The 27,387-nt window shown below is 41.9% G+C and overlaps 1 protein-coding gene across 1 annotated transcript; it reads right to left on the bottom strand.

The window, feature by feature from the left end:
* Positions 1-1,410: 1,410 nt before the first annotated feature.
* Positions 1,411-25,122, bottom strand: VPS37B (VPS37B subunit of ESCRT-I). Its single transcript, XM_065568738.1, has 4 exons — positions 24,919-25,122; positions 6,256-6,427; positions 4,158-4,240; positions 1,411-2,601 (listed from the first exon to the last, which is right to left on the bottom strand). The coding sequence occupies exons 1-4, from the start codon at positions 25,021-25,023 to the stop codon at positions 2,098-2,100; spliced, it is 864 nt and encodes a 287-aa protein (XP_065424810.1). The 5' UTR covers positions 25,024-25,122; the 3' UTR covers positions 1,411-2,097.
* Between the last annotated feature and the right edge of the window lie 2,265 nt (positions 25,123-27,387).

The following is a 27,387-nucleotide window of genomic DNA, read 5'->3' as shown; positions in this document are numbered from 1 at the left end:
TTTCTACAGCAGCTTTATGCTCAGCATTCAGATTCAATGGTTACTATCCAGATCCTAGCACTGGTAGCACAGAACATTCTTAGTGAAAGACTTACAGTTCACAATTAATCATGCATATAGGAAGCCTCAATGGGAACACAATACCAAGAAAAGACACTTTAAAAAATCATGTACCGCCACTAGATTACAGAGACCATACTTATGCAACCAAATCCACTGCACATTGTTTCACAACTTGCTAGGTTTACAAAATTCCCCCCCTTTCCAGATTTATGTAGGGGGAGCTGTTCAGGTACCCATCTGCAGTCTCTGATCTTCAAATGGGAGAGTTAGCCATGTATATAAGGCTTTCCTGTTATGAGATTATTTATTATTAGCACCTATCAAACTTCAGGGGGAAATAACTAATTGGGAGTCAGAGGGTTTACATAGAACAGGGGGTGAGGGGGGGAAAAAAAATCAAATAAATAATCTGTTTTGACCCTTATCAGAAAAAAGGCACTGGAGCCTTCCAAGCAATCTAACACTCGCCTGGACAGTGGGAGATGGTGGTTTGAGAAAGTCTGCCTCCACATACAAGATGCAGCAGATTCTGAACTATGTTTCTTAAGTCATTGTTCTAATTAGTGGAAGGGCAAAGGTTGACTGAGGATGGGAGAGGCTGGGAATATGAGTTTGCAGAATTTTGATTAGTCATCAAACAATATGGCTGCTCAGGGCTGATTAAGACATGTGCTTGTGCCTAGGGCCCTGGTTCCAGGAGTCACACAATGACATCAAAAGCTAAACTTGTGTAGAGATCCCCCTTCTGCCCCCAAATGGCATGGGAATGGGAGGACAAATTAAGGAAGATGCAAACAGCCATCCTAGAGTGTTTTGACTATTGGAGGGAAGGTTAATTGTACATTTCAGATTTAAAAGAATTTCAAACACTGTAGGACAGAAGATGGTGTCTAGGGGCAAGGCGTGCCTCTAAATAAGAGACAGAGCAGAGAGGCTGAGAATATGCGTTTGTGGACTTTGAATGGGCACCAAATGAAATGACTGCCCAGTGCTGGATTAAGAGAAATTTAGGCCTAGCACTCGGGCTCCTGAAATCACAAGACAACATCAAAAATTACACTTGTGTAAAAAAAAATTGCTTCTCAAACCCATCACATGAGAAGGACAAATTAAGCAAAAAGTAAGCAGCTACCCTAATAGCAAGGCAGGAAAGTGGGGAAAACAGGAGGCGGCTGGTGAGACTAGGTTCAAGAGGGTGTGGATGGTGAAGTTTCTACAAAAATATGAACTGGCACTACAAATAGTTTTCTGTACATGGCTTCCAGGATCAATCACCTAATAGAGAAAGATATTCGGTTACTTATTTCAAAAGACCGGGACTTTCAGGAAAGTAACAATGTACAGAAGTGAAAGGTGCGCATTTTTATTGTGAAAAACCCAAAGCAACAACAAATTTAGGAGTTAAAAATATTTTAAGAATTAATGTTTTTCAAAATAAGCTACCGAACATTTTCTGATTAGCAGGCTCCGAGAACAAAGTTAGTGTACCCAGCCACCAATGTGGAGCCTTGGGTTTATTTCAAAGAATGCAGGTCATTTCCACTGCAGCTTTATGCTTAGCATTTAGATACAATGGTTACCACCCAAATACCAGCACTGACAGCACAGAAAATTCTTTCGAGATATAAATAGCTCACAATTAACCATGCTTAAAATCCAGCCGCAATGAGAACACAATACCACGTCAGACAAGTATGCTATTTTCCTTAAACTCATTTACCATCACTGAAGTATTGAGAGCATACTTACAATGCAAACAAATCCACTGCATTGTTTCACAACTTGCCAGATTTACAAAATTCGGCCCCACCACCTTCCTACAAAAAATAGTTTACATAGTCACTGATTTTAAGAAACAGAAAAGAAAATGATTACATTTACTGAGTAATTTCACAACCCCGTGTTGCATCCCAAACTTTGTGTTCCATTGTGCAAAGCACAGAGGTTTTCCATTGCCTATATTAAGTCTCTGAGAGGGAGAGAGAAAGGACTAAAATTTAAGCACCAATACATGAGTTAGGCGCACTGATGTATTCATTGTAGGATAAAGCCAGGATGTGGTGGAAGACGAGGTGGTGGTCTTTGGGGCAGTGCTGGAGGGTACTGTGATACAAACTGAGATGGGTATCCTGGCTGTGGCATTTGACTTACAGATTGAACTCCCACTCGTGGGGGAAGGGGAGGGTATGGAACTCCTGGATAAGGAAGAGCAGGTCCTGAATCCATTGCTGCAGTAAATGGAGTGGGGAAGCGTCCTGCTGGGACTGACTGAGGAGGTGGGGGTGGTATTCGCCGGGGCATAACTGAGGGAGGAGTGTTTGCATCTGAAGAGTAGGAGGTTTGAGGTGCTGGTGTTGTCTCAGGTGCTCTTGGCTGAGGCTGCTGCTGAACCTGTGGAAGTCTCTGTCCCTTCAGCACCATCTCTTGGAGCTTCTCGATTTTTACACGTCGCAAGTGAGCCAGTTTACGTTTGCTCTGGTATTCATCAATGAACGAATCCAGCGACACTTCACCATCAAGAAACTTTTCTGCCATATTCTGTCAAACATTGAATAACCCTGTTAGAAAGTAATATGTTCTGAAGGAACCAGAAATAGCTTATATCCTAACAGCATTGTGTCTCCTTTCCTGTCATTTGTTCCAGCTTGCACGTGGAAGACAGAAGACGGTATACTTTACAATTCCAAGCAATGTTTTTCTCAGTTATTTCTCAGATGTATTTGAGTTCATCTCTATTCAGCTATCATTTTGTGCCCAAGCCATGGTAGCAAGAACATTTAAACCTGGCTCTTGGTTAGCAGGGCTCTCATGTTTCCCTGACATCTGGAAACATGAATGAATCACATTCAACAGTTTTCCAGATGGCTGGCCAAACCATTCATTTTATGATTCACCATTGCCAATACTGACCAGGAAACCACTTAGAACCCTGCAAGCAAGAACTGGTTCCAGCATCAGTAGAGAGTCAGAGATCAGTATTAAGCCATGGTTTTAGTGTACTCATTCTCACTGCCTGGACAAAGTGAGGCTTTGGTAAATGCTACTTTAATCAAGACAGGCAACAATACATTTCAATATAACCAATTATAATTTGCCCTGAACATGACTTTTTGAGATTACAAGTCAGTTTTAACAGGTTTGGTTATTACTCTTAAAACAGTGCAGTGAAAACAAGCTAATGTCCCACAGGCAATTCACAAATAGAGCCAACCATGTCAATGCCTGTAAAAACCTGAGCACAATGAGGGGTGACCAGATACTAGATGCAAGAATCATAATGGAATATTCCATTGCTGCTGAGGAGGCTTTCCTCCTCCCCCAGAACACTGCGCACTCGCTATCCTCATTACTGATATTACATTTTCAGTTTGAGCAAGACAGAAGGGCTCACATCTGTTTTTCATCTCACCCAGACTCCAAGAGTGACTGACATGTTGTGTTAGATTAATACATGCACCTGGCAAACAACATTACATCTGGATGTTTATTTAGAAGGAGTTCTACACAGACATGCTATTGGGTTGAAAACAACCTGAGGGCACATCTACACTATGGGGACTACAGCAGCTCAGCTAGGCACCATACCTATGCCAGCATAACCCCGTAGCACAGACAGCCGATAGTGATGGAAGGGGTTTTCCACTCTCTGTAGGAACACCGCCTCCCTGAGTGATGGTGGCTAGGTCAACAGAAGGATTTTTCTGTTCCCCTATCAGCATCTACATCAGGGATTAGATTGACATAGCTATGGCACTCAGGGATGTGAATTTTTCACACACACCCCCGAGCCTGTAGCTGTGTGTCTATGGCCTGAGCATGCTTTCTACATACAAGCTAGAGAAAAATTATAGTATTTATGTTAAAAATCTTTAAAGTAAGCTTGCAATCCTTACTCAGACAAAATAATTCCCACTGAACTCAACTGGCTGTTTGCAAAAGTTTTAAGTGATGGTTTGGGCCCTATTCTTTGAAAAACCCTTAGATCTATGATATCTTTATTTAATAGTATGTTACAACTGGGTATGTTCAAAGCCTTGCGTAACTGAGATGAGTAGCAGAATCTCTTATTTGCACTACACATGTACTGCCATTACCTCAGTGTCTTCTTCAATCTTAGCCCCCTCTGTTTGAAGAAGTGCTAATAGTGTCTCCAGGGAAGCACTGCTGGATTGTTTATCTGTAATAATATGAAAAGAATAGTTAATGGAGCAGCTGTTACAAGCAATAATTTCTGACTGAAATTATACAGATCCAGTAAGGATAAGGCTTCTTTTAAAGGCCAAACATACTATATGATTATTTATTCTTTGTACTACTCCAGACAGGAGGATTCTACGTAGAAAATTTTAATGTGTTTTCTGAAAATTTCATTTAAAAATTACTCACTACAGTAAACTTATAACTGAAAAAAATCAAATGAACTTAAGTTGGTAAATGTGTTAAGATAAAATACTTCATAACTTGAAGTATGAAACAAGAATGTATTAAATGCAAGATTATATTCAGTCTAGGTCTGAATTTTCATTGGGTTGGACAATCTCAGGAAAGAAAAATTTGAGGGTTTTTTTTTTTTTTTTAATTAACATCAACTGAAATTTGATCATATGCAGACAAAAGATCAACAGTAGTTAGGTATGTATGTTCTTTTAATCATAGAAAGGAATGTGTATTCCAATAATACATACTTGTCTCTAGTTCTTTTTACTAGGTGGCAGAAGATGTATATTTAGGGCTACATTTTAGTCACGAGTATTTTTAGTAAAAGTCACGGACAGGTCACGAGCAGTAAACAAAAATTCACGGCCCATGACCTGTCTATACCTGTGACTAAAACTTGGGGGGGGGGGGGGGGAGGGAGGTGTTTGGGGGGGCCTCGGGTGCTGGGGGAGAGCGGCCTAGGTGCTGGGGAGGGCAGGCGGCAGCGCGCGGCCCAGGACCCCCGCTGCTGCTGGAGTGGGGGGTTGGCCCCTATCTGGCTCCGCGCCTCCCCTCCGCCCCAGCAGCAGCAGAGTTTGGGTGTGGGACGGGGCAGGGGGTTGGGGCACGGAACGGGGTGAGGCGGGCTCTGGGTGGCACTTACCTTGGGAACTCCCCGGAAGCAGCGACATCCCCCTCATCCACTCAGCTGCTAGGCAGAGGTATGGCCAGGCAGCTCTGCGCACTGCCTCCGCCCAGAGTGCTGGCTTTGCAGCTCCCATTGGCCGGGAACTGCAGCCAATGGGAACTACGGGGGTGGTATCTGCAGATGGAGGCAGTGAACAGAGCTACCTGGCCATGCCTCCACCTAGCAGCTGAGCAAGGGCGATGTCACCGCTTCCAAGGAGTCCCCCAGGTAACTGCTGCCCAGAGCCCGCCTCACCCCATCCCGTGCTCCAACCCCCTGCCCCTCCCACAGCCATGACCATGGGGACAAACTCACAGCCTTATTAATAATATATGAGAACAGTGGGATTTTCCAGATCTACTATCGACTGTCAGCTCGTTGGGGGCAAGGATGATTTTTTTTTGTTCTGTGCTTGTAGAGTGCTTAACACAGGGGTGGCCAAACTGCGGCTCCGAAGCCACATGTGGCTCTTCAGAAGATAATATGTGGCTCCTTGTATAGGCCCCGACTCCGGGGCTGGAGCTACAGGCAACAGCTTTCCAATGTGCCAAGGGGTGCTCACTGCTCAACCCCTGGCTCTGCCACAGGCCCCGCCCCCGCCCCTGAGCCTGCCGTGCCCTCGATCCTCCCCACTCCCCCCCAGAGCCTCCTGCACATCACAAAACAGCTGATCGGGAAGTGCGGGGAGGAAGGGGGAGGCGCTGATTGGCAGGGCTGGGAGCGGTGGGGGGAGCAGATGGGGGACTGCTGATGTATTACTGTGGCTCTCTGGCAATGTACACTGGTAAATTCTGGCTCCTTCTCAGGCTCAGGTTGGCCACCCCTGGCCTAACACAATGAAGTCCAGATCTATGACTAGGGCTCCTTGGTGCTATGGTAGTACAAATAATAAATAATAGAGAATGATCTATAATCCAAACATTACTATTTTGACACTTCAGTTCTTTTACTCATACAGATATTCTATATACATACAGCTAAGAATTAGGGACATGCACCAGAAAAGAGAGTATGTCTATCCATATTTTAGAATAACAGAGAAAAGTACAGGAAAATAGGAGATATATAACCACAAGAACATGTTATACCTAGCTTGGTTTTCTTGATCTGATATGCTTCAAAAAGAACCTGCAGCTCCTGATATTTTTGGTTCAAACTTGCTTTCAGAGAGTCCAATTTTGGTTGGTACAAAAGATTGCCCTCAGCCAGACTACGGTTGCTGGCAAGAGTCATTTCCTTGCTAAGCTGAACATTTTGGGCCTGCAAAAGAAAGATATGTAAGGTATAATGGGACAATGATATATTAGACAAATATTGATATCTATACAGACAACACAAGACTTCTATAAATTTGACTGAGCAGCAAAATCCAAACTGTCTTGAGTCATCCTCATCACCACTGAATCAGATTCTAAAACAGATGCTGATATTTTTGAACAATGCATAGTAAGCCAAAAAACTAAAGATGGGAAAGATCTATTAGGTCATCTTGTACAACCCTTATTCCAACCATTGTAGATTTGTTTCCTACCATATCTTCTGTGCTTTGTCCAGTCTACTATGAAAATCCATTTCAAAAACTGTGCTTTAGCCTTAGGCTAAAAAAGGAACAAAGCAGCTCTAGGAGACACAGGTAAAATGTATATGGCAAGGAGCATATTAGAAATGCCTACAGTAGAAAGGACTATTGTGGGAGAGGCTCATGAATGCTGGAAACAAACTTAAAAGGAACTGCACCTATGGAAATCTCTACCACAGGAAATAAGAGTGGAATCAATCACTTTCAGAATGAAATTAAAGACTTATTTCTTTGATTTTGCTTTCATTTCCTTCACACAAGCAGAAAGCTTATGAAATTGTTGTGTCTGACACAAAGTGGAAATGATGACGAATATAGTAGTTTTTATTTTTAAATACTTGGGAGGCACTCATGCTTTGGAGAAGAGAACTATAGGAGTTGCATATCCTTTTTTTTTTTTTCCCTTTTTTGCAGAGGGGAGGAGGAATCACTGATATTGGTGGGTTTTTGCAAGTACAGTTTTTTTTTTAATTTAAATTCTTAAATCACTGACCAAAGTAGAAACTGGAATAGTTCTAGCTCTCGCTACATTCCTGACAGAGCCAGGCTTGATGTTTTGAATATGGCTGTGGCTAGCCCATTCTTCTCACACTGTAGACAGAGCTTTTGGGGAGTTTATTCAGAAAATATCTGCAAGGAAGTGGGAGAGTACGCGCATTTTGTCATTTGAAGAATTTATTCTAATCCCAATTCTAAATCTATGTGAAAGATGTCTGGTCTACTGGTCAAGTCATAAGATTTTGAGTCCAGAGTTTTATGTTCTATTCCAGGCTACATTGACTCACTGTGTGTCCTCTTACAAGTAATTTAATCTATGTGCATAAATTTCTCCCTCTTTAAAATGGTGATTGCTGAAGGGTAAGGCAAGGCTTTTTTGTAAAATGTGTAGAGATCCTAGAATAAAAGATGTAAACTGAGTGCAAAATATACCATCCTTCCTCTATTACTGAAAAGCAAAAATCAAGAATTGCTTCCTTTATGGTTCCCTCTCCTACAGATTGTTCCAAATAGTGTTAATTCCAAATAGTGTTAATAAAGCAATCCTGGGTTATAGGCAAAAGTTTTTTTTTTTTTTTTTTGCAGTTTAATCCTTCCAATTGACACATCCTAGTTTGAATGACGCTGTTCTCAAAGAATGAATGGCCAGTTCTCAAAAAGCATGAAACAAAGATCACTGTAGGAGATATTCCAAGTTTGTCCAAAACCAGTAATTTTTCAAGAAAGTCTTCATGAGACTTTGGGAAAGCAGAGCATTGTGGGAAAGGCTGCCTTGGCAGGATTTCAATTTAGACTTCAAAACAAGATTTAGACATCAAAAGGGAAAAATGTAAGAGATTTTATTTCAGTTCAGTCTGAATCAACACCATGGTACTCTTTTCCCATGGCCTGCCAGGGGGACTGATTCTCTGGCGCTTGCCTTTATTATTTAATCCAATGAAAGATCTCTACAACTTTCAGTAGTTTGTGTTCTTTGCCTGCTGGACTAACACAGTGTCTACCATCCTGCACTATTTATTCTCACAAGAAATTTTATTTATTTCTTCATCCTCTTGTGCCTTTTGATAGGAAGATTTTGCTTCCATGGTAAATTTGGGAGTGCAGTGGTACACCAGTGTCCCTTGTGAAATAATCCCTGGTAGCATGCCACAAGGTGCATCATGCCTCATGCAAACACTGTAGGCAATTCAGGGCTAAGACTATCAGCCGCAGGTCCCTAGTCCGCTCCCCAACAGCTTTCAGCATTATGCTCCTCCTAGGGCCTGCCTCTGTGACCCCTCCTCCAACTGCCACAGAACTGTCACCTAGCCACTCCACAGCATAAGGAGAAGAGCAGTAGCAGATTCACCACATTGCACTTTGTTGACTAATGAATGCTCAAGCTGATTCTCCACACATTCTCCACACTACCAATGTGCTCCCTGTTTAAATTCAATTAATTCCTCCCTCAAAAATCTCCAATCAGCTTTATACTATAGAGTTGCACACTTTGTTACTTCTAAGGGCTAAGTGTGAGCGCACTGCAAACACCAGGAGCTCCTTGCAGCTCTCCATTCTCCCCACCCGACAAGTGACCTGTGTGCCACTCTCCTATCCCTTCTGTTTCAGACTCCCTGCAGCCTTCAGTCCCACTCCCTCATACCAAGGGATCTGTGTGCCCCAGCTGTCACCTCCCCATGTCAGGGACTCTGTCTCCCCTCAGTCACTCCACCAGATCACAGGGGCTCTGTCTCTCCCCATTCTACATTCCCTCACCATGCCAGAAGCTCATTCCCTCAACCCCTTGGCTCCCATTCATTCTTCTGCCACATGCCAGGGGCTCTGTGTTCCCCATGTCTACCTTCCTCCAAACTATTGTCTTATCTCTCCCCACTAAGGGTTTTGCGTACACCCTTTCATCCATGCCAAGGGATCTAAGTGTTCCCATTCCCCCTTCCCCTCACCCCCATGCCAGGGCCTCACTCTCCTCTATATCAGGAGCTCTGTGTCCCCCATCCCCCCATATTTTTCCTTTCTTTCAGGGTGTCAGTTTAAAACTATATTGGGAGAACAGGCAGAGCTAAGATGGGGGAACATGTTAATGGCTGCCATTAAGAGATTCCTCGATCCATGGACAACTATAGAGGTGGTTGAAGTGGCTGGCTTTGTTAATCAGATGCCGGGGGCTACAAGTGTCCTGCCTTTTCCCCCTTCCCCCAAATCAATAGGGTTCTGGCCACTGACGCCTGGACCACTCCCTGAAATTCTGGAATTGATCAGTTGCAACACACAGATCATCAAGCTGAGCATTAAACCTCACTTTGCTTACCCAATAAAGATAGAATTAATAATAAAATTACAACTTCCACTTCTGTTACGTAAATATATTACCTCCCTTTAGCATCTGCGTTCCTAAAATGTTTGGTTAAGTTGAAACTGCTGAAAAATCTCTCTGCATACATGACTTCTGGTTTCCCTTCTCCTTTTCCTTGAATTAAACTCTCTGTCCCCAAAGCAACCTTATTACTGGATTGTTTGGGTTGTTTTTTTTTTTAAATTATGCAAGTTTTTCCACTTAACTTTGTTTATTGTTCTCTCCCTAATCCTCCCCGTGTTATCAGTTTTACTCCTTAATATTTCCGCCTTGTCCACCTGTTATTTTAGCTGCTGCTTCCTTCCTCTCATCAGCCTTTTGTATAGACTGTGCCAATGTCTGCCCATTTCCTAGTTTAACATATAGTTCTCCAACATGCCAGCGTGCATGCAGACTAAAACTTGGTATTATTGATTAAATTGCATTGGTAAAGGGACTAAATCTTTCAAGACCAACAGATACAATGCCTATATTTTGTAAAGTGCTGTAGACACACCTACATGTAATATTTTGTGCAGTCATGTTATACAGAGATAGACAGATACTTTTAACAGTCAGGCCAAAGGATTCCTTCCAGTACAGAATGGCAATGACTACTAAGAACACATGATGCCCAGCACCAAGACCAAAACCACCTTTTATCATAAAAAAAAAGATTATACCAATGTTATTCACTGATAGTACTACCTTAATTAAGATGAAACCCATTTAATTCAGTAAGGATGCTTGTGGAGTACAATACTACTAAACATTAGAAAAGATGGAAGAATCTGGCTCACAATACTTTGCATTTATACACCACTTTCTATCTTCAAAGCATTGTCTATACGTTAATGAATCCTCAGAAACATCTCTGAAGTTGGCATGTATGTATGAAATTCCCTATTTCTGAGACAGGAAAGCTGGGAGTCAAGTGACCTGTTCCATGCCACAGAGGGAGCTAGGATCAGAAGCCAAGTGTTCCTAGCTTCCAGTCCTGTGCTCAGACTGCATCAAAATAAAAAGAATGTTTATTTTCAAAGCACTAAGGGCAGTGTCAACAATGTCTTCAGAAGTAATTGTTTTCTTCTGAAAGGCTCTGGATTGTATGTAATGTAATCTGCCAACTTCAAACACTGCCTAATGCTGTATTTAAAATGCATATCATCCTTAGTACTTGAGGTATAGTAAGCGCTATATCTTGCCCTTGTTTTTTGTACTCTTCTACCTGACCCATCTCACCCACTCAGCACACCAGTAAGTCAAACTGAAGTTATTTCTTTCAATTTAGGACAAACTGAATTTGCTATTTTGTTTTACTTTCAGAGGATTTTCCCCAGAATAAAGGGCAGCAAGTCCCAACCACATATTTTCAACCTCATTCACTCCATTCCCTGAAGGGAAAAAACACACTTCTACCCAAATCCAATGCTAAAGACTGTCTAATATTTCATGGTTGCTCCCATTTGTTCGTCCTCATCTTGCCACCTAAAGCACTGAAAAAAAACCTCCTGCAATGGTTTGTCATTCTTAAAAGCGTGAAAATAAGTTCTCTCTCTCTCCTCTCCTCCCCTCCCCCCCCCCCGCCCTCACCAATTTTGCCAGATTCAATTTGCTCAACATCATTCCACCCTCTTTGCCCTTCCCTGGATTTTGAATGGAACTGAAAAAAACATGTCTGTTCTTAGTTAACAACCTAATTTATACAACCTCATCAGCTTCCTATCAACACAAAAACCATCAGCACAACTCTTAACAGCTTAGATATCTGCTAAAGAAACAGGAGATGGAGGAGAACACAGCACATTGTATATACAGGGACCAAAAGGAGGTAGCTGTGTTAGTCTGTATCCACAAAAACAACAAGGAGTCCGGTGGCACCTTAAAGGCTAACCGATTTATTTGGGCATTTCGTTTATGCCCAAATAAATCTGTTAGTCTTTAAGGTGCCACCAGACTCCTTGTTGTTTTCAAGGAGTAGAGGCTCCATCTTTGGCATGTTTAACACTAGACAAAACTATAGTAAATGTACAAAAGGAAACAAACTGGTTTTGGCATGCAGATGACAGACTGGATAACCTAACAGGTCTTTTCTAGCTCTAGATTCTATGATTTCATTATCTGAGCCTCAGAGGCTGCCCTACCTCTGTTGTGTAATGAAGGAATATTCCCCATTTCAAAACCTGCCCCATTCCCAACAGCTGACACACGAGCCAATTTAAGTAATAGTAGATTTGGCAATTCAGTCAACTGACCAGTCAAATATTCCAACAGCAGCACTCTGATGTAGGTGGCGGACTCCATTTCTGATTGCATCATGGTGTCACTGTTTCCTTTTTTAGAACTTCATTTCATTGTGCTTCATATTTTTTAGTTAAAACAACGCGCTAAGTAACTTGGTTTGATTAGGCACAAATATCTAAGGCTAAGCCTAGTGGAGAACAAAGTCTTACTCTTTTTTGTTACTGTTCTAATAAATTAGTGCTTTAAAATATTTGACCAATAATTTTTGGACAGGTCAAATGCCCAACCCCGTGATAGCCTTTATGTTACCTTGGAGAACACATTTAAATTATCATTGCTGGGAGGAAGCATGGTCTGAAGGAAGAAGTCAGGAGACAGAGCTGGAGGGCCCCAAGTTCTAATCCTGGCTTTGGCACTGATTCACTTAGGATATGTCTACACAGCCCATGGCAATAAGTCCCCGAGCCCAGGTCGACAGACTCAGGCTTTCAGGGCTCACACTACAGTACTAAAAACAGCTGTGTAGACATTGTGGCTCGGCCTTGAGCTCTGAAGTCCAGGGAGAGGGCTGGGCTTCAGAGCCTAAGCTGCAAGTTAAAAGTACAGTTTTTAGAGCCATAGCATGAGCCCCAAGAGCTTGAGTTAGTCGACCTGGGCTTGGAGGCTTGATGCTGTGGGCTGCCACTGGCTGTGTAGATGTACCCTGAGCGGCCTTGGGCAATTCACCTAACTCCCATGTCTCAGATTGTTCATCTTTCTCCACCTGTAAATCATGGATAATACCCGATTATCCCACAAACGTGGTGTGAAGCTAAATGTAAACATCGAGGGAATGTATTAGCATAACAGGCTGCCTCCAAATTGCACAAACTTATCAGAATCAGCCTCAAATTGTACCATCCACAAAATAGCTAAGTTGTGACGTTCTGCCACAAAAGTAGGCTTTGTCTATGACCCTTTGAAGAATGACAACTTTGCAAAGCAAACTATTTTATTTATTTCAGTAACTTACCGGCAGAAGATATTTATTTAAATAGATGATAAAAAAACTAAACTTTATTTTTAAAGCATATAAGTTATAAGAACAATCTGTTAAACACAGCTTTTCAAGTGTGTCACAGTTTAAGGTGCATCGAAAATAGAACATGATGAACTCAGTGACTCAGCCCGTTTTACATTACATCTCTAACAAGACCAAATTTTCCTACAGAAGGTAAACATGATTGGTGTTTACCATCACATCAAACACTACTGCTTAAGTAATCTTTACTTTCCTTAATGTTTCATAACGTTTGATAATGTCTCAGTTTTCATGAAAATGGTTAGCTGAATGAAGTGCAACCTCAATTTTGTCCACCTCCAAAGAATGTAAAGTAAGTTAAACAATTTTACAATTAAGATTAAAAACACTATTTTGATCAACATATTGCAATTTGTTATTTACGGTTATTTTATTTAATTCAGAAGAAATAGATTCAAGAACCGCATTGTTCAGCATTATAAAAAAATCAGGCCTGCAAAATAAGCTGTGAATGTTCTAAACTAACAGAACACTCGTTTTCTTCCAATTAGTCTCCACAATTAAGCTTTGTCTACACTAGAAATGGTCTGCCAATGTCGCTGTACTAGAAAAGCCTCCTAGATGGAGACACAGTTATTGCTGCTACAGTTTATACCAGTTCCTCAAACAAAATAAGCTGTACTATGCCCAGACTAGAGCTTTTGGGGTATATCTAAATGGGTTAGCGGTGTGATTTTTCCACATAGGCTTTTTTTCTGACATAGGTAAACCAAGCCTTAGTAAATCTAGAAGTTTCTCCAATGAAGAGAAAGACAAAGTAACTGAAACCTTTGAGGATCTCAAAGATTACCTTCCATAATATATGAAAAAAGATCACCTAAATATCTTCCGCCTGGTTTTTCAGGTGGACATATCATCTTGAGAAACCTCAACTTCTCTTTTCACCTCCGTGGATGTCACAGGTGTGTACAACTGGAGGTGTTTGCAGGCAGAGAGAGAAAAGAAAGGAGGAGAATAACGGCCTGAACCAGAATGCATTCTAGGTGGGTTTAAAATGGAGATACAAATGCTACAAATCCAAATACTGGATTATTTTCCTGCCTGGATGTTCTCTGAGCATGTGGAAAAGCAGAACTCCCAGCTAATAGAGCAGTTCCGCTGACATTCTTCATCTTTGACCAGTCAAGAGGCAAATTACCAACATTCATTTTTAATACAACTTGAATAAGTCTTCTCATGGTATTATACGTTAAACATGACTATGTCTACATTAAATCATGTTATGAAAATGTTTGTATCCATGTAAAATATAGCTCCAATTTCTGTAGTTATTGCAAAAAAAGATATATAAACTGTCTTGTGTGTCTATAAGTCTAATGGAAGCAAAACACACCGCATGTAAAAATTTGTAACTTCTTTAGGCCTGTATACTTAAACTATTAGACAAATTAAATGATCCCATTATTTTAAAGTGAATAGCAATCCCAAATACATTTCCTAGGTCAACTGTGGGGCTGTTTTATACTGTGTTAGACATCAGGACAGTACAGCAAAGAAGGGTCAGCTAAAGGAAGATCACCAAAGCCAACTGAAGACCTTCAGCTGAAAGAAATGAGATGTTTAAGGGAAGCCCTCCCATTATGTAAACTGAGTGCAAACTGAAGTAACAGTTACTTTTAAATATGCTGTACAAAAGGATATGAAATCTAAACCAAAAACTGTCTCAAGCAATCTCCCTCAGATCCCTTTCCAGCCAGCAGGGAGGAATGCGTCTTTCAGCTACTTGTATGTGAGCCTTCCCTCTGAGACTTGCTCAGAAGAGATCAAATCTGGAAATTAAGACAAACTACAAACATTAGTTTTCAAGTACATAATCCAAGTACAGACAAACAGTTAAATCCAAATGAAACAAACCAGCAGCTCATTAAACATTTGCAGAATTGCCCATGGGATTGGTAGAGTACCTTAATGAAAGTTAGATAAAAATTTCAACGTGCAATTTGAAGCAGATGCAGAGCACTGGTCAGAATTGACAACAAGACAGTACCACCTGAGAGGGGGATCTAAACTCAGCTTTCTAATGTAACTACTTGAGCTTTCACCACTTCCCACTGAACATTCAATGCAACAATACTGAGCTAATTAGAAGAGGAACCTAATAACAGAAGGATTGCTTAATGTTGAGTGGGTCATTCTGAAACTAAATATATATAATTATAAAGGCACAAGACTATGTGGCAAGAAATTGAAACCCTGGTCACACATACCTAGGCATATATTTTTTAAAAGAGCAAAACCCTGATTTTGCTGCCATGCCAAAGAAGCTTGTTCAACACTTAAAAACATTGGTTTACATAAGAGATTCTCCAAGACTCATTTGTGTGGTGCAATGGTGGTCAGTTACTGTGTAGTTTAGTTTTAGAATGTGTGTTCCTAAGGGAACAATTCCAAACCAGATACCTATTGTAATGCAAGGTCTGAATGAGACTAACCCCAGCTAGCCACAAAGTCTGGCAAATCCTACCATAATTATAATCTTGCATTGGCAGGCAATACAGTAAATACACTGTCAGCATTTCCATTCAAAATCCTTATTTTCAGTGAATTATAAATTCACAAAAAAATGTTCCAAGCTGCAGCCCTTAACCTGCCTTATATTTAACTCTCTCACACACTAATTTCAGGCTTCCCTTCCCAACCCCACATACCCTAATATTCCCACGTTTTGCCCTCTCTTTACTTTTGCCACTATTGTACAAACACAAAAGAAAACAGCCAAAATGAGAAGCTATGTTAAGACAGTGCTAAGTCTTCCTTAAAGGAGGACTACAAATTTTTAATATTTGATTAGTAAAATATTCTTTCAGTGTTTAAATGGTCAAGGAATTTCAGTGTCTGAAAATTTGGTTAAAGCTTGGTTAAAAGGCAGTGTTTATACATAAAACACAAGGAATTGTGTTGTGTAAGCATGTTAGAAAACAAGACATACTTATCAAATAGATATGTAGATTTAACTGTGTGAAAGAAAATTGCCCAAATGTGACAATTTCTTATTTGAAAATTATTTTCATTGCAAGAGACTTAACCTCCTTGCATCTAAGGTTTTGTCTACACTGGAGACATTTAGCAAAGTAACTCCCACTCTGCTACCACCAGACTTGGCGGTATCACTGGTAGGAGCTCTAGTATAGACAACGCTCTAACTGCTGCTAGCATTTTATTACCAGTGGGAAATTTTTGCAAAAATTCTTTAGTATAAACCAGGGGTCGGCAACCTTTCAGAAGTGGTGTGCCGAGTCTTCATTTATTCACTCTAATTTAAGGTTTCGCATGTCAGGAATACATTTTAACATTTTTAGAATGTCTCTTTCTATAAGTCTATAATATGTAACTAAACTATTGTTGTATATAAAGTAAATAAGGTTTTTAAATGTTTAAGAAGCTTCATTTAAAATTAAATTAAAATGCAGAGCCCCCCGGACCGGTAGCCAGGACCCAGGCAGCGTGAGTGCCACTGAAAATCAGCTCGCGTGCCGCCTTCGGCACATGTGCCATAGGTTGCCTACCCCTGGTATAAACACAACCTAAGAGTATTTCAGAAAAGCAAGAGCAAAGTTCGTACCTATGAACAAGTTGGTAGTCCACATTTCTAAGATACATGTTGGTACTTTGGCAGGTTTCCTTTATTTTTACCAACTGAAGTCAATTGAACCAGCACCGACTACCAGTTCTGCACCCTCTGTCTTTTCAGAATACCAGTGTTTCAGTACACTTAGGACTTGTGGCATAAAGTGAAACTGGTATGATCATAGTTTTACTTGCTCTAAAACGCTGCACCTGCAGCACAGTGCAAGACTAGCCATTATTACTCTCACTTTTCCAATTTGAACCTAAAAGATGAGGACTTCCCTCATAGTTTTTCCTCCTCATTTTGTATCCCCCACTATGTTCACATTTACTAAGTGGAGTTCCAGAGAGTCTAGCTTTAGATAATCTACTGAAAGCAACAAATGAATATGTTCCTCTGAGTTCATAACTAAACAAAAACCCTTTGTCATATATTCATTGTCAGGTGGAGGGGAAATGTTAACTTAAATGTACACACTGAAATACATTACTGAAGTGCTTTTTTATTCAACTTGTTGATTAAGTTAATAGAAAGAGACACATTTTCCCTTAACATCAGACTCAAATGATACTATACTCTGCACATACTGTATTTAAAGCTACAACTCCTCTCTTCTTGTGCACTCCAAACCCTTGCTCCAAAAGATTGAATATACTAGATTTTAGGGCCTTCTGGCAAAGGCAGACTGAAGCCGTCTCCCTCAGCTTCTATACATTACAAAAATTATTCATTTTGTTTCAGTGGTAGTGTATGAACTCTATCAAGTAGCACAGAATTCAAGCACTCACCCAAATACATAGGATGGGATGAGATGCATGGATCAAAAACCTACAACAGCAGAGTCTGGCTGATTCAGTCCAAGTTCTTAATATTTAACATTTACACTGCAGTTGCACTGAGGGCCAACCAGGTCAGGACCCTCTTGGGCTAGGTACTGTAGAAATAGATAATAAATGACAGTACCCATTCCATAGAACTAAATCATCAGGTTATTGTGGATAGTTTTCTCTGGGTTGTTTTTGACATCTTATTTAGATGTAGTACTGATTTATTTATATTATATGAAATTATCCCAAAATATACCAATTTGAGTTTAAACTTTAATACAGCTCTCTTCAAAAGTGCAAAGATTAGTTGTTGAAGAAACAGTGGGGCCATCTGATCTTCTGCCTCCTGTGGTATACTAAGGCCCAAGTTCTGCTGAAAGAGCAGTAACAGCAGCCTGAAAATATGAACTGGAAGCATGGTGTTGTTGGTTAAGTCAATGGACTAGAACTCAAGAGACCCAGGTTCAATTCCTGGCTCTGTCACTGACTTCCTGGGTGACCAAGAGCAAATTACGTAAACCCATCATTCCGCAGGGATCGCTAGCAGAAGGATTCTCTGCTAATTGAAGTCTCTAAGCCACAGGATTTAGGGACTTCAACAGCAGAGTCAAGGGAAAAGGGTAGGGACGGCTTTGTGGCCTGCATCATGCGGGAGGTCAGACCAGATGATCATAATGGTCCCTTCTGACCTTAAAGTCTATGAGTCTTATGTATAGACTGGGTATAACTACCTCATTGGAGTGTTGCAGGAGTAAAAATATATGCAAGAAAATACTATGTCAATGAGCACCGTAAAGCAGACTATAAATAAGTGCAGAGGCACGCCAGTTTTCCCTCCTAGCCAGTGTTTCAATGATCTAGACGACAGTGGTAAAAATATCTGATATCAGTCTTCACTAGTGCTTCCACTGGTGATAGTACAGTGAAGAGCACTACAAAGTCTTTGGGGCAAGTACACTATCTTATTTGTCTGTGATGCAACCAGCATTTTGGAGTACACTATAACTGAATAAGAAAACGTATAAGCTGCCTGTTAGCAGTTCTATAAACAAAACCCAGAACAAAAGATAGAAAACTATTTTACTTAGCAACTGATAAATAGATTAACGGAAGCTGAACAGTTATTGTATTTGTTGACATTTTAATCCACTTTGCCTGAGTTTGTTCGGAGATTAACTTGTGAATTTCAGGGGGGGGGGGAAGCATTATATAGTTATGAGAATTGGAACAGATTTACATACTATGTATATTTTAAAATTAGGAACAAAATGTACAGCAACACTACAAAAGTGCAACCGTCAGAGTGATGCTCAACAAACTTGGAGGGATGGATCAATCCTGGAACAGTAAGGGAGAGAACTAGAACAGAGGAGGAAAGGGATCAGCCTTCTTACATAAGAGCCTGTATAAGAAAGTCTATCAGTGTTGGTGAGTTATATGTACACTATAAAATTGGATGGTTTATAAAATATGTATTTATCACTTGGGCTGTCAATTAATCACAGTTAACTCACGCGATTAACTCAAAAAATTAACTGCAATTAAAAAAATTAATCTTGCGACGCCGTCTACAACAGTGCCATGAGAATGCCTGTTCTCACTTTCAGGTGACATTGTAAAGAAGAAGCAGGCAGCATTATCTCCTGCAAATGTAACCAAACTTGTTTCTCTGAGTGATTGGCTGAAAAAGAAGTAGGACTGAGTGGACTTGCAGGCTCTAAAATTTTACATTGTTTTATTTTTGAATGCAGTTTTTTTGTACGATTCTACATTTGTAAGTTCAACTTTAATGATAAAGAGCTTGCGCTACTGTACTTGTATTAGGTGAATTGAAAAATACTCTCTCTTGTTTTTTTACAGTTGTGACAAAGTCAGGCCAGACGACTGCAAGAGAGTGTGGGAAGGCAGATATGTTAGCCCTATAAAGGCCCTCTTCCCTATAAGCTGAGAAGGGGTTACCTCAGATCAACACCTGGATCCAGTTAAGAGCTGCCTGAGACCTTTTAAAACCAGAAGGGAGCGAGAGACAAGCTGCTACCAGGCTAGTGGCAACAGGGAAGTAAGCTTCTCCAGGGTGGGAGGCTGTGCTCCTCCCCATAGGGGAAGCAGACAAACCTGAGTGCCTGCTCAGGGCAGGACTGACACCCCAGGGCAGGCTATAGGGCAACACCCAGCCCCATTGAGGAGGCAGGGGAAGGTATCATCCTTTGTTTTTATGTCTATGGGGAGAGGGATAGCTCAGTGGTTTGAGCATTGGCCTGCTAAACCAGGGTTGTGAGCTCAAACCATGAGGGGGCCACTTAGGGATCAGGGTCAAAATCTGTACTTGGTCCTGCTAGTGAAGGCAGGGGGCTGGACTTGATGACCTTTCAGGGTCCCTTCGAGTTCTATGAGATATATCTATCTCCATATATTATTCTCCTTTTGTTTGGTGGAGGATCACCCCATAGGCCTACCCAGGAAATACAACCAAAGGAGCACAGAAGGGGGGGAGGGGGGGAGGGAGACAAACACTGCCCAGAGTAGGGTGGGGCTGATTTACCCCAGGCCCGCCATCGCCAGAGAGGGAAGTTCTTGGTCCGGCGAGACGAAGGAGGTGCCAGTGCAAATATTTGTAATAAAAAATAAATAGAAAGTGAACACTGTACCCTTTGTATTCTGTGTTGTAATTGAAATAAGTGTATTTGAAAATGTAGAAAACATCCAAAATATTTAAATAATGGTATTCTATTATTGTTTAACAGTGCAATTAACACACGATTAATTGAGATTAATTTTTTAATTGCTTGACAGCCCTATTTATAACATGTAATTCACCTTTCAAAATAAGGCCTTTATTAAAGTTTAAATTATTTATTTTCTTGTGGTAACTATAATTACATTAAAGATGACAATATATAGGGCAGCAAATATGGTATAACAAACATTTTTACATTAGGAAGAAAGCACAAATAACAGTAATTTGTGCTTGTTAGATGCAGGCAATTTATTAACTTGACACTTAGGAAAAAATAATCTGTAGTTGTAAGCATATTTGATTACTAACTTTCTAACTAAGTTTCATGTTAGCCAAACAGTACATAACCACATACACAATATGGTTTTAAAACAGGATTAGGGATCCAAGAAATCTGGGCATCTATTTACTTGGTTTAAGCTTGAGTTTTATCGCCAGGTCTTCCCAAGCAGCTTTTGAGAAAAAGACTATACTTGAAAACTTTCCTGTGCTTACTACTGTACTTTGAAGTCATGGGGAAATTACATTTTTGGCTTCTTGATTTTACATATTTAAATTCATAGACAGTGTATGCTTTTGCCAGTTGTACTTTGTAACATTTTAAAGAACTGCAGAGTTCAATATCATGATGGTTCACTGTTACTAATGTATAGTTCCAACACATGTACTAAGGGAAAAATCCATATTCACAAGGAATCTGAGAAGGTTCCTGGATCTTCTATTACTCAGATCACACACATTACTGCCACTAGCTGCTCAACTCAGTTCAAAATCTGTCACATTGAGAGTCTCTGATTTATGTAAACACAGTACTGTTATGCCAGGAAGATTAATATTGTAGATTACTTATGTACTAAAAGATTAAACCCAAAGGCTTATAAAATTCAGAAGAACTTTAATAGATTAGGAGCCCAGTTAGAAAAATGAGGAAGGAATCCAATTTAACAGATAAGATGTTCTCTGTTCAAGTGTTAAAAGCCTACAGGCTTCAAAAACATAACCTTACAAAGGTATGTCTACACTGCCCACGTTACAGCATGGCTGTGGCAGTGCTGTAACGTGGGCAGTGTAGTCACGTTTTATCGCCGGGGGAGAGCTCTCCCAGCAATAAAAAAATAACCACCGCGACCGAGCAGTGGTAGCTTTATCAGTGGGAGTGTGGCATTCAGCAATAAAGCGGGGTCTATACTGGCGCTTTTCAGCGCTAAAACTTTTGTCGCTCGGGGGGGGGCGGGTTTCCACACCCCTGAACGACTAGTTTTAGCACTGAAAGTGACAGTATAGACACAGCCAAAGGGAGAAAGTAGCTTAAACTCTTCAGTGGCACATTCTCACACATACCTTGGGGCTATGCCATTAAGGACATTTTCATGGAGTTGTCATGTACATACATGTGACAATATATACAAATCCCTCCAACATGCACCTTAGAAATACATTCCCTTTAATATAGAGGCTGGTTAATTTTAGCTTTCAGAAAAAATTCAAATGGTTTCCCAAATCTTTCTCCTTGTTGTGAGCAGAATATTGTTCTATGATGAGCTGGGTTCTTCTTACGATAAGGACAACAAAGGATTTGTCAATTGTGGAGTAATTAGCTCCAGTAAAAAGCAACAGAGGGTCCTGTGGCACCTTTAAGACTAACAGAAGTATTGGGGGCATAAGCAAGTAATGGAAATTTCCAGAGGCAGGTATAAATCTGATTTATACCTGCCTCTGGAAATTTGCATCTGAAGAAGTGAGGTTCTTACCTATGAAAGCTTATGCTCCAAATACTTCTGTTAGTCTTAAAGGTGCCACAGGACCCTCTGTTGCTTTTTACAGATTCAGACTAACACGGCTAACCATCTGATACTTACTTCCAGTAAATGTTCCCAGTGAAAAAAATATAAATGACCTCAACAAAATGTCCCTGGAAGCATGACTTATGAGCATGCTCAATTAAGTTATTCCTTTTAGGGACTTGGGGCTTAACCCAGCAGCATGATGTATATGAATGGATCCCCAAGCCTGTATGGAGCCCCACTAAAGACACCTGGTCTCCTCATGGGTACAGGGGTCTACCCATGTGCACAATATTGCTGGATCAGGACCTTGTATTGCAAACCCAATGATACTCAAAAAAGTTAAAGTAAATAACTGAAGGAAGACAAATTTCACCAGAACGTTAGAAAACTTTAAGCAAAACAATGTGATAAGCTGGCACACAGTTAAATCCAAGTTATTAAAATTTGTGATTTCACCATTTTTAGGACTGTGCTGAGAATAGAGAAGGGACATTTGGCAGCACTCATTAGTAAGAAGAGCAGGAGTACTTGTGGCACCTTAGAGACTAACAAATTTATTAGAGCATAAGCTTTCGTGGACTACAGCCCACTTCTTCGGATGCATATGAAGAAGTGGGCTGTAGTCCACGAAAGCTTATGCTCTAATAAATTTGTTAGTCTCTAAGGTGCCACAAGTACTCCTGTTCTTTTTGCGGATACAGACTAACACGGCTGCTACTCTGAAACCTGTCATTAGTAAGAGTTAACCACTCCAGAACTGGGCAAATATGTTTTGAATTGAATGGACTCTGGTAAAGCCTCTATATACACAATAAAAAGGACTATACTATAGTAGACAGTAACATAGCTGTGTTTTGGCCCAACACTGAATACCATCAAACCTAGCCACACATTCCATACACCACAAAATATTCCCTCAGGCCTGAGGAACTTTACTCTACAATTTAAAACGTTTCTCTTGCCAACTAAAGAGGAAAACCATAGTATCAACTTGAGAATACCGTCTCGTTCTACAGACTGAAAAGGGTTTCTATCATTTTTATCTCATGCTAGTCTCCCACCATGCACATCCAATTTTGACCTGTACAACCTGAAAAAAATTACACATCCTATGGGCCAGATCCTCAACTATCATAGATTGTCAGATTCCACTGAAAGGTGCAACACCAATTTATGCCAAATGAGAATCTGGTCCATTATCTCAGACTGAAGAATAACCCTGTTGAATTCACTTTACATTTAGCGTGTAACAGGATTTCATTAGACTGTCAATGTTCTCATACGATGTATTACAATCTCAAAGTTATCTCTGCACACCCTAGTTATTACAGCACTAAAGCTAAGAAATAAATGCTGTTTCTTTAACATTAAACTGAGTGGCAAACCCACAGGAGAAAGGAAATTCACTTATGTCTGGCACTCCCCAAATCACCTATTTATTTCCACATTTCACATTTTGCAATATGTAATGCAACAGGTAACCACAACAGGGTGCACTACAGTAGTTATTCAAACTCATCTTTGAACACGTTTCAATTTGTGTTACTTCGTTAACAGAATGATATAAGGAGACCCAGTGTCAGCCCCTTATGACTGCACAAGGATAAGTACATAAGGATATAAATTCATGCAAATAAACTAAGAAAAACTTTAAGTTGTTTTCTTTAAAGCAGATCTCTCAACTGCCACCAGCTTTCCTCCCATGGCTTTACACTGCATGACTGGGCCCTTTTAAAACAGCACTATCCTAAATCTAGTGAGGAACACAAGAGCACACTAGCTCTCTGGTACACCTATGCTGCTTTAATCATTGTATGTATGAAGAGGCTTCATCTCACGTTATGCACATAATAGAAACATCTGTGAAATCTTGTGGGAGGACCTGTGATCTTGTAAAACTGAATTAGCCTTATATCAGACTACAGCATACAGTATTCACACAGATAATACTAATTAACAGACACTAATTTTAAGAGTACACCTAGTCCATATTTACTAAGGTTCTAATACACTAACAAAACAAGTATGTAAAAAGCAGCATCAAAACTCAACTAATTTTTTTCTTCTGCATTCAGCATACACACAGCACCACAAGGAATTCTCTTTCCTGTTAGCTTGAAAAAACAGTTGCTTTTAGACTGAGAGCATAAACGTGTTTTATGCTAGAGCACAATTTTTTTTTTATGCCCAGGGCACAAAAACCATGGAAACAAGAGGTGTATTAATGGAAAGACTGATACAATCTCTGCTACAGTGGTGTCTCTATAGTTGAGTACAATGATCTGTTGAGTACTTTCCGCATTTCAAACCTGTAGCCTAGGCTGGCTTTGCGCTTTATGTACTAGCCAGCTACTGAGGAATAACAGAGCAGAAACGCCCCCTTATAGACTGCCAACAAACAAAAGAGGATATAATAGGGGACAGAAAAGAGTCAACACCCAGGGGTTCCTTATTTGATCCGCTGTTTTATTACCAAACCCACAGCAGCACGGCAACTCCAATAAAGAGGAAAAAGGTCACCTGCTCCTAAGTGAAAATGGCGGGGGGGGGGGGGGTCGGTAGAGCTACACCCAAGACTGGAAGCTGGGACCCCCGGAGCTCATCACATTTAGCAAGTTGTGATGGAGAGAACCAAATGCAAAGGGGAGATGGACCCCCACAATCCCTGGGCCGGGGGGGGGGGGGGGGGGGACAGTATGTTTCTTTAACCTGCCCCATGAATCACTCTCCTGAGTGGAGGGGCCTAACCCGACCCCCCCCCCAAATCTGCCAGGAGCCAGAGTGAGCTCAGGCAGCTCCGAGCCGGGCCCGGGGGAGGGTGTCACTGTCTCCCCTCGGCTGCGGGGAGGCCCGGGGCAGACGCCCCCCAACATGCGGGATTTCCTGGCGACAGGACGAGAAATAGCTCAAAGAGGGGCCCCCCCACCAGGCCCGCGCCCCCCACCACCACGTCCCTTCCGCCCGCCCGTCCCACCCCCGGAGTGTGAGCCCCCCTCACAACGCCGCGGCCCCCCCCAGTCCCAGCCCGGCTCGCGCTCACTGCCCCGGGCCCGTCGCCTCAGCTCCCACCCCAGCCCCCTCTCCACAGCCCCGCTCACCTCGTCCATCCCCAGGGCCATGACCTGCAGCTGCTCCTCGTCCTCCAGCAGCTCGTTGAGCTGACACAGGGTCAGACCCTCCAGGAGCCGCGTGTCCACCGCCATCCCGGCCGCTCCGCTCCGCTCCTCCGAGCCGCCGCCGCCTGCTCCGCCCGGGCCCTGCTCCGGCAGCCGCCACCAAACCGGAAGTGCCGCTGCGGTTGCTCCCCGTGCGGGTGTTTCGAGGGAGACGCCCCGGTGCCCGCAGCGCCCTCTGCAGGAGAGGGACAGTTAGGGGGTGCGCGGGGTGGGAGGGGAGACACTAGCAGGGGAGCTGGGGGGTCACTGAGGGGGAGATATTAGATGTGGAGCTGGGGGAGTCACTGAGGGGGAACACGAGGGGAGCTGGGGATGTCACTGAGAGGAGACACTAGGAGGGGAGCTGGGGGGGGTCACTGAGGGGGAGATATTAGATGAGGGGCTCAGTGAGGGGGAGACACTAGCAGGGGAGCTGGGGGGGTCACTGAGGGGCAGATACGAGGAAGGGAGCTGGGAGTCACTGAGAGAGGAGCAGGAGTCACTGAGGGGAGACACTAGGAGGGGAGCTGGGGGGGGTCACTGAGGGGGAGATATTAGATGAGGGGCTCAGTGAGGGGGAGACACTAGCAGGGGAGCTGGGGGGGTCACTGAGGGGCAGATACGAGGAAGGGAGCTGGGAGTCACTGAGAGAGGAGCAGGGGTCACTGAGGGGAGACACTAGGAGGGGAGCAGGGGACACTGATGGGAACTGGGTGAAGAGACTAAGGGAGAGAGTTGATGAGGGGGTGGATTCAGGGCAGCATTGAGGGTTTTGGAGGAGAGTGTAGTTGGGTCTGGGGAAAGCAGAGTCACTGGAGTATTGAGGACACAAGGAAGATAAGCAGGGAGCGATGTGGTTGGACAGACTGGACCATGGGGTTTGGGATACTCTAGGGGAAGGACTAGGCAATGGAGACTGAACTTCCCTCTTCGCCTTACATGTGGCTCCTTCAGGTCAGGGAGGAAGAAGCTTGCCCCTTCCCAAGCTGTACGTGTTCTGTGGATAACAATCTGGCACTTTCACCAGCACTAAACTACCCTCCCACCCCCACACAAATAAAAGGTACCAACCCTTTGATATTTTCAACATTACTAACCATTTAGGTCCATAACCATTCCACTCTACTCCGCACTGATTAGGCCTCAACTGGAGTATTGTGTCCAGTTCTGGGCACCACATTTCAGGAAGATGTGGACAAATTGGAGAAAGTCCAGAGAGGAGCAACAAAAATTATTAAAGGCCCAGAAAATATGACCTATGAGGGAAATTGAAAAAATTGGTTTTGTTTAGTCTGGAGAAGAGAAGACTGAGAGGGGACATGATAATAGTCTTCAAGTACATAAAAGGTTGTTACACGGAAGGGGGAGAGAAATTGTTCTTCTTAACCTCTGAGGATAGGACAAGAAGCAATGGGCTTAAATTGCAGCAAGAGCAGTTTAGGTTGGACATTAGGAAAAACTTCCTAACTGTCAAAGTGGTTAAGCACTGGAATAAATTGCCTAGGGAGGTTGTGGAATCTCCATCACTGGTGCTTTTTAAAAGCAGGTTGGACAAACACCTGTCAGGGATGGTCTAGATAAGGGGTGGGCAAACTACGACCTGCAAAAACTTATGCACATGCTCAAACCTAAACGTGTGTGTAAATATTTAGAGGATTGGGGCCTGAGGATTTATATTTAACACTAAATTACATAATGTGACCCTTAGTGGTTTACATTTTGTAAATAACAATACAGGGATGGAATCAACTTTTGCTTTATCATTTTTATTTAGTACAAAATCACAGAGTAAAATTTAAATGATGGGATTTATTGATGGGATTTATACTGCCGCTTATCACCATAGCAGCTGAGCACCCTTGTAAAAATCAACAGCAATAATTAATTCCCTAATGGACTTTCTGGTGGCTCTTGTACTTCTCCCTTTTTGAGGTCATAAGTCTGCATGGAGTAGTTTTTTGTTTGTTTGTTTGTTTGTTTTGGGTGGGGGGAGAGCTGGTAGAGGCATGGGAATAAAAGGGGTGTTTGAACTGTGACCATCACTTATGGTGGAAAGACTTTCTCAATGAGAAAGGCTTTGCCACCCTTCCTAAAGATGATCAGACTCTGGATTCACCTGCTCTTTACTGGAGGATTGTTCCTTAGTCAGATCCCTTCAACAGAGAATGTTTTGTCTCCAGCTCTCACGTACTTTGTCCTGAGCTTTAAGATCTGTATTGTCCCAGAGGAGCTTAGCTGTCATGATGATTCATAGACTGAATTCAGTCTTTTATGTAGTTGGTTCTTGATCCATTTGGAGTTTTGAAAATTAGGACCAAAACTGGCATTGGAAGCTGACTGGGAGCCAGTTGAGGGACTTGAGTTCAGGTCCATGGCATGAGCCATGGAAAAGGTGGGCATTGCATTCTGAAC

Source organism: Chrysemys picta, chromosome 15, assembly GCF_011386835.1.
Source record: "Chrysemys picta bellii isolate R12L10 chromosome 15, ASM1138683v2, whole genome shotgun sequence".
Lineage (NCBI taxonomy): Eukaryota > Metazoa > Chordata > Testudines > Emydidae > Chrysemys > Chrysemys picta.
Note: the sequence above shows the minus strand (reverse complement) of the source record. Positions and strands in the feature narration are given on the sequence as shown.

Bases quoted from the DNA above. Each gene is read 5' to 3' on its own strand.
- VPS37B (XM_065568738.1), bottom strand. From the start codon at position 25,023: ATGGCGGTGGACACGCGGCTCCTGGAGGGTCTGACCCTGTGTCAGCTC. The intron at 6,428-24,918 runs GTGAGCGGGGCT...TTTCTTTTGCAG, and splicing joins TGGCCCTGGGGATGGACGAG to GCCCAAAATGTTCAGCTTAG. The intron at 2,602-4,157 runs GTAATGGCAGTA...AATGTTTGACAG, and splicing joins AGATTGAAGAAGACACTGAG to AATATGGCAGAAAAGTTTCT.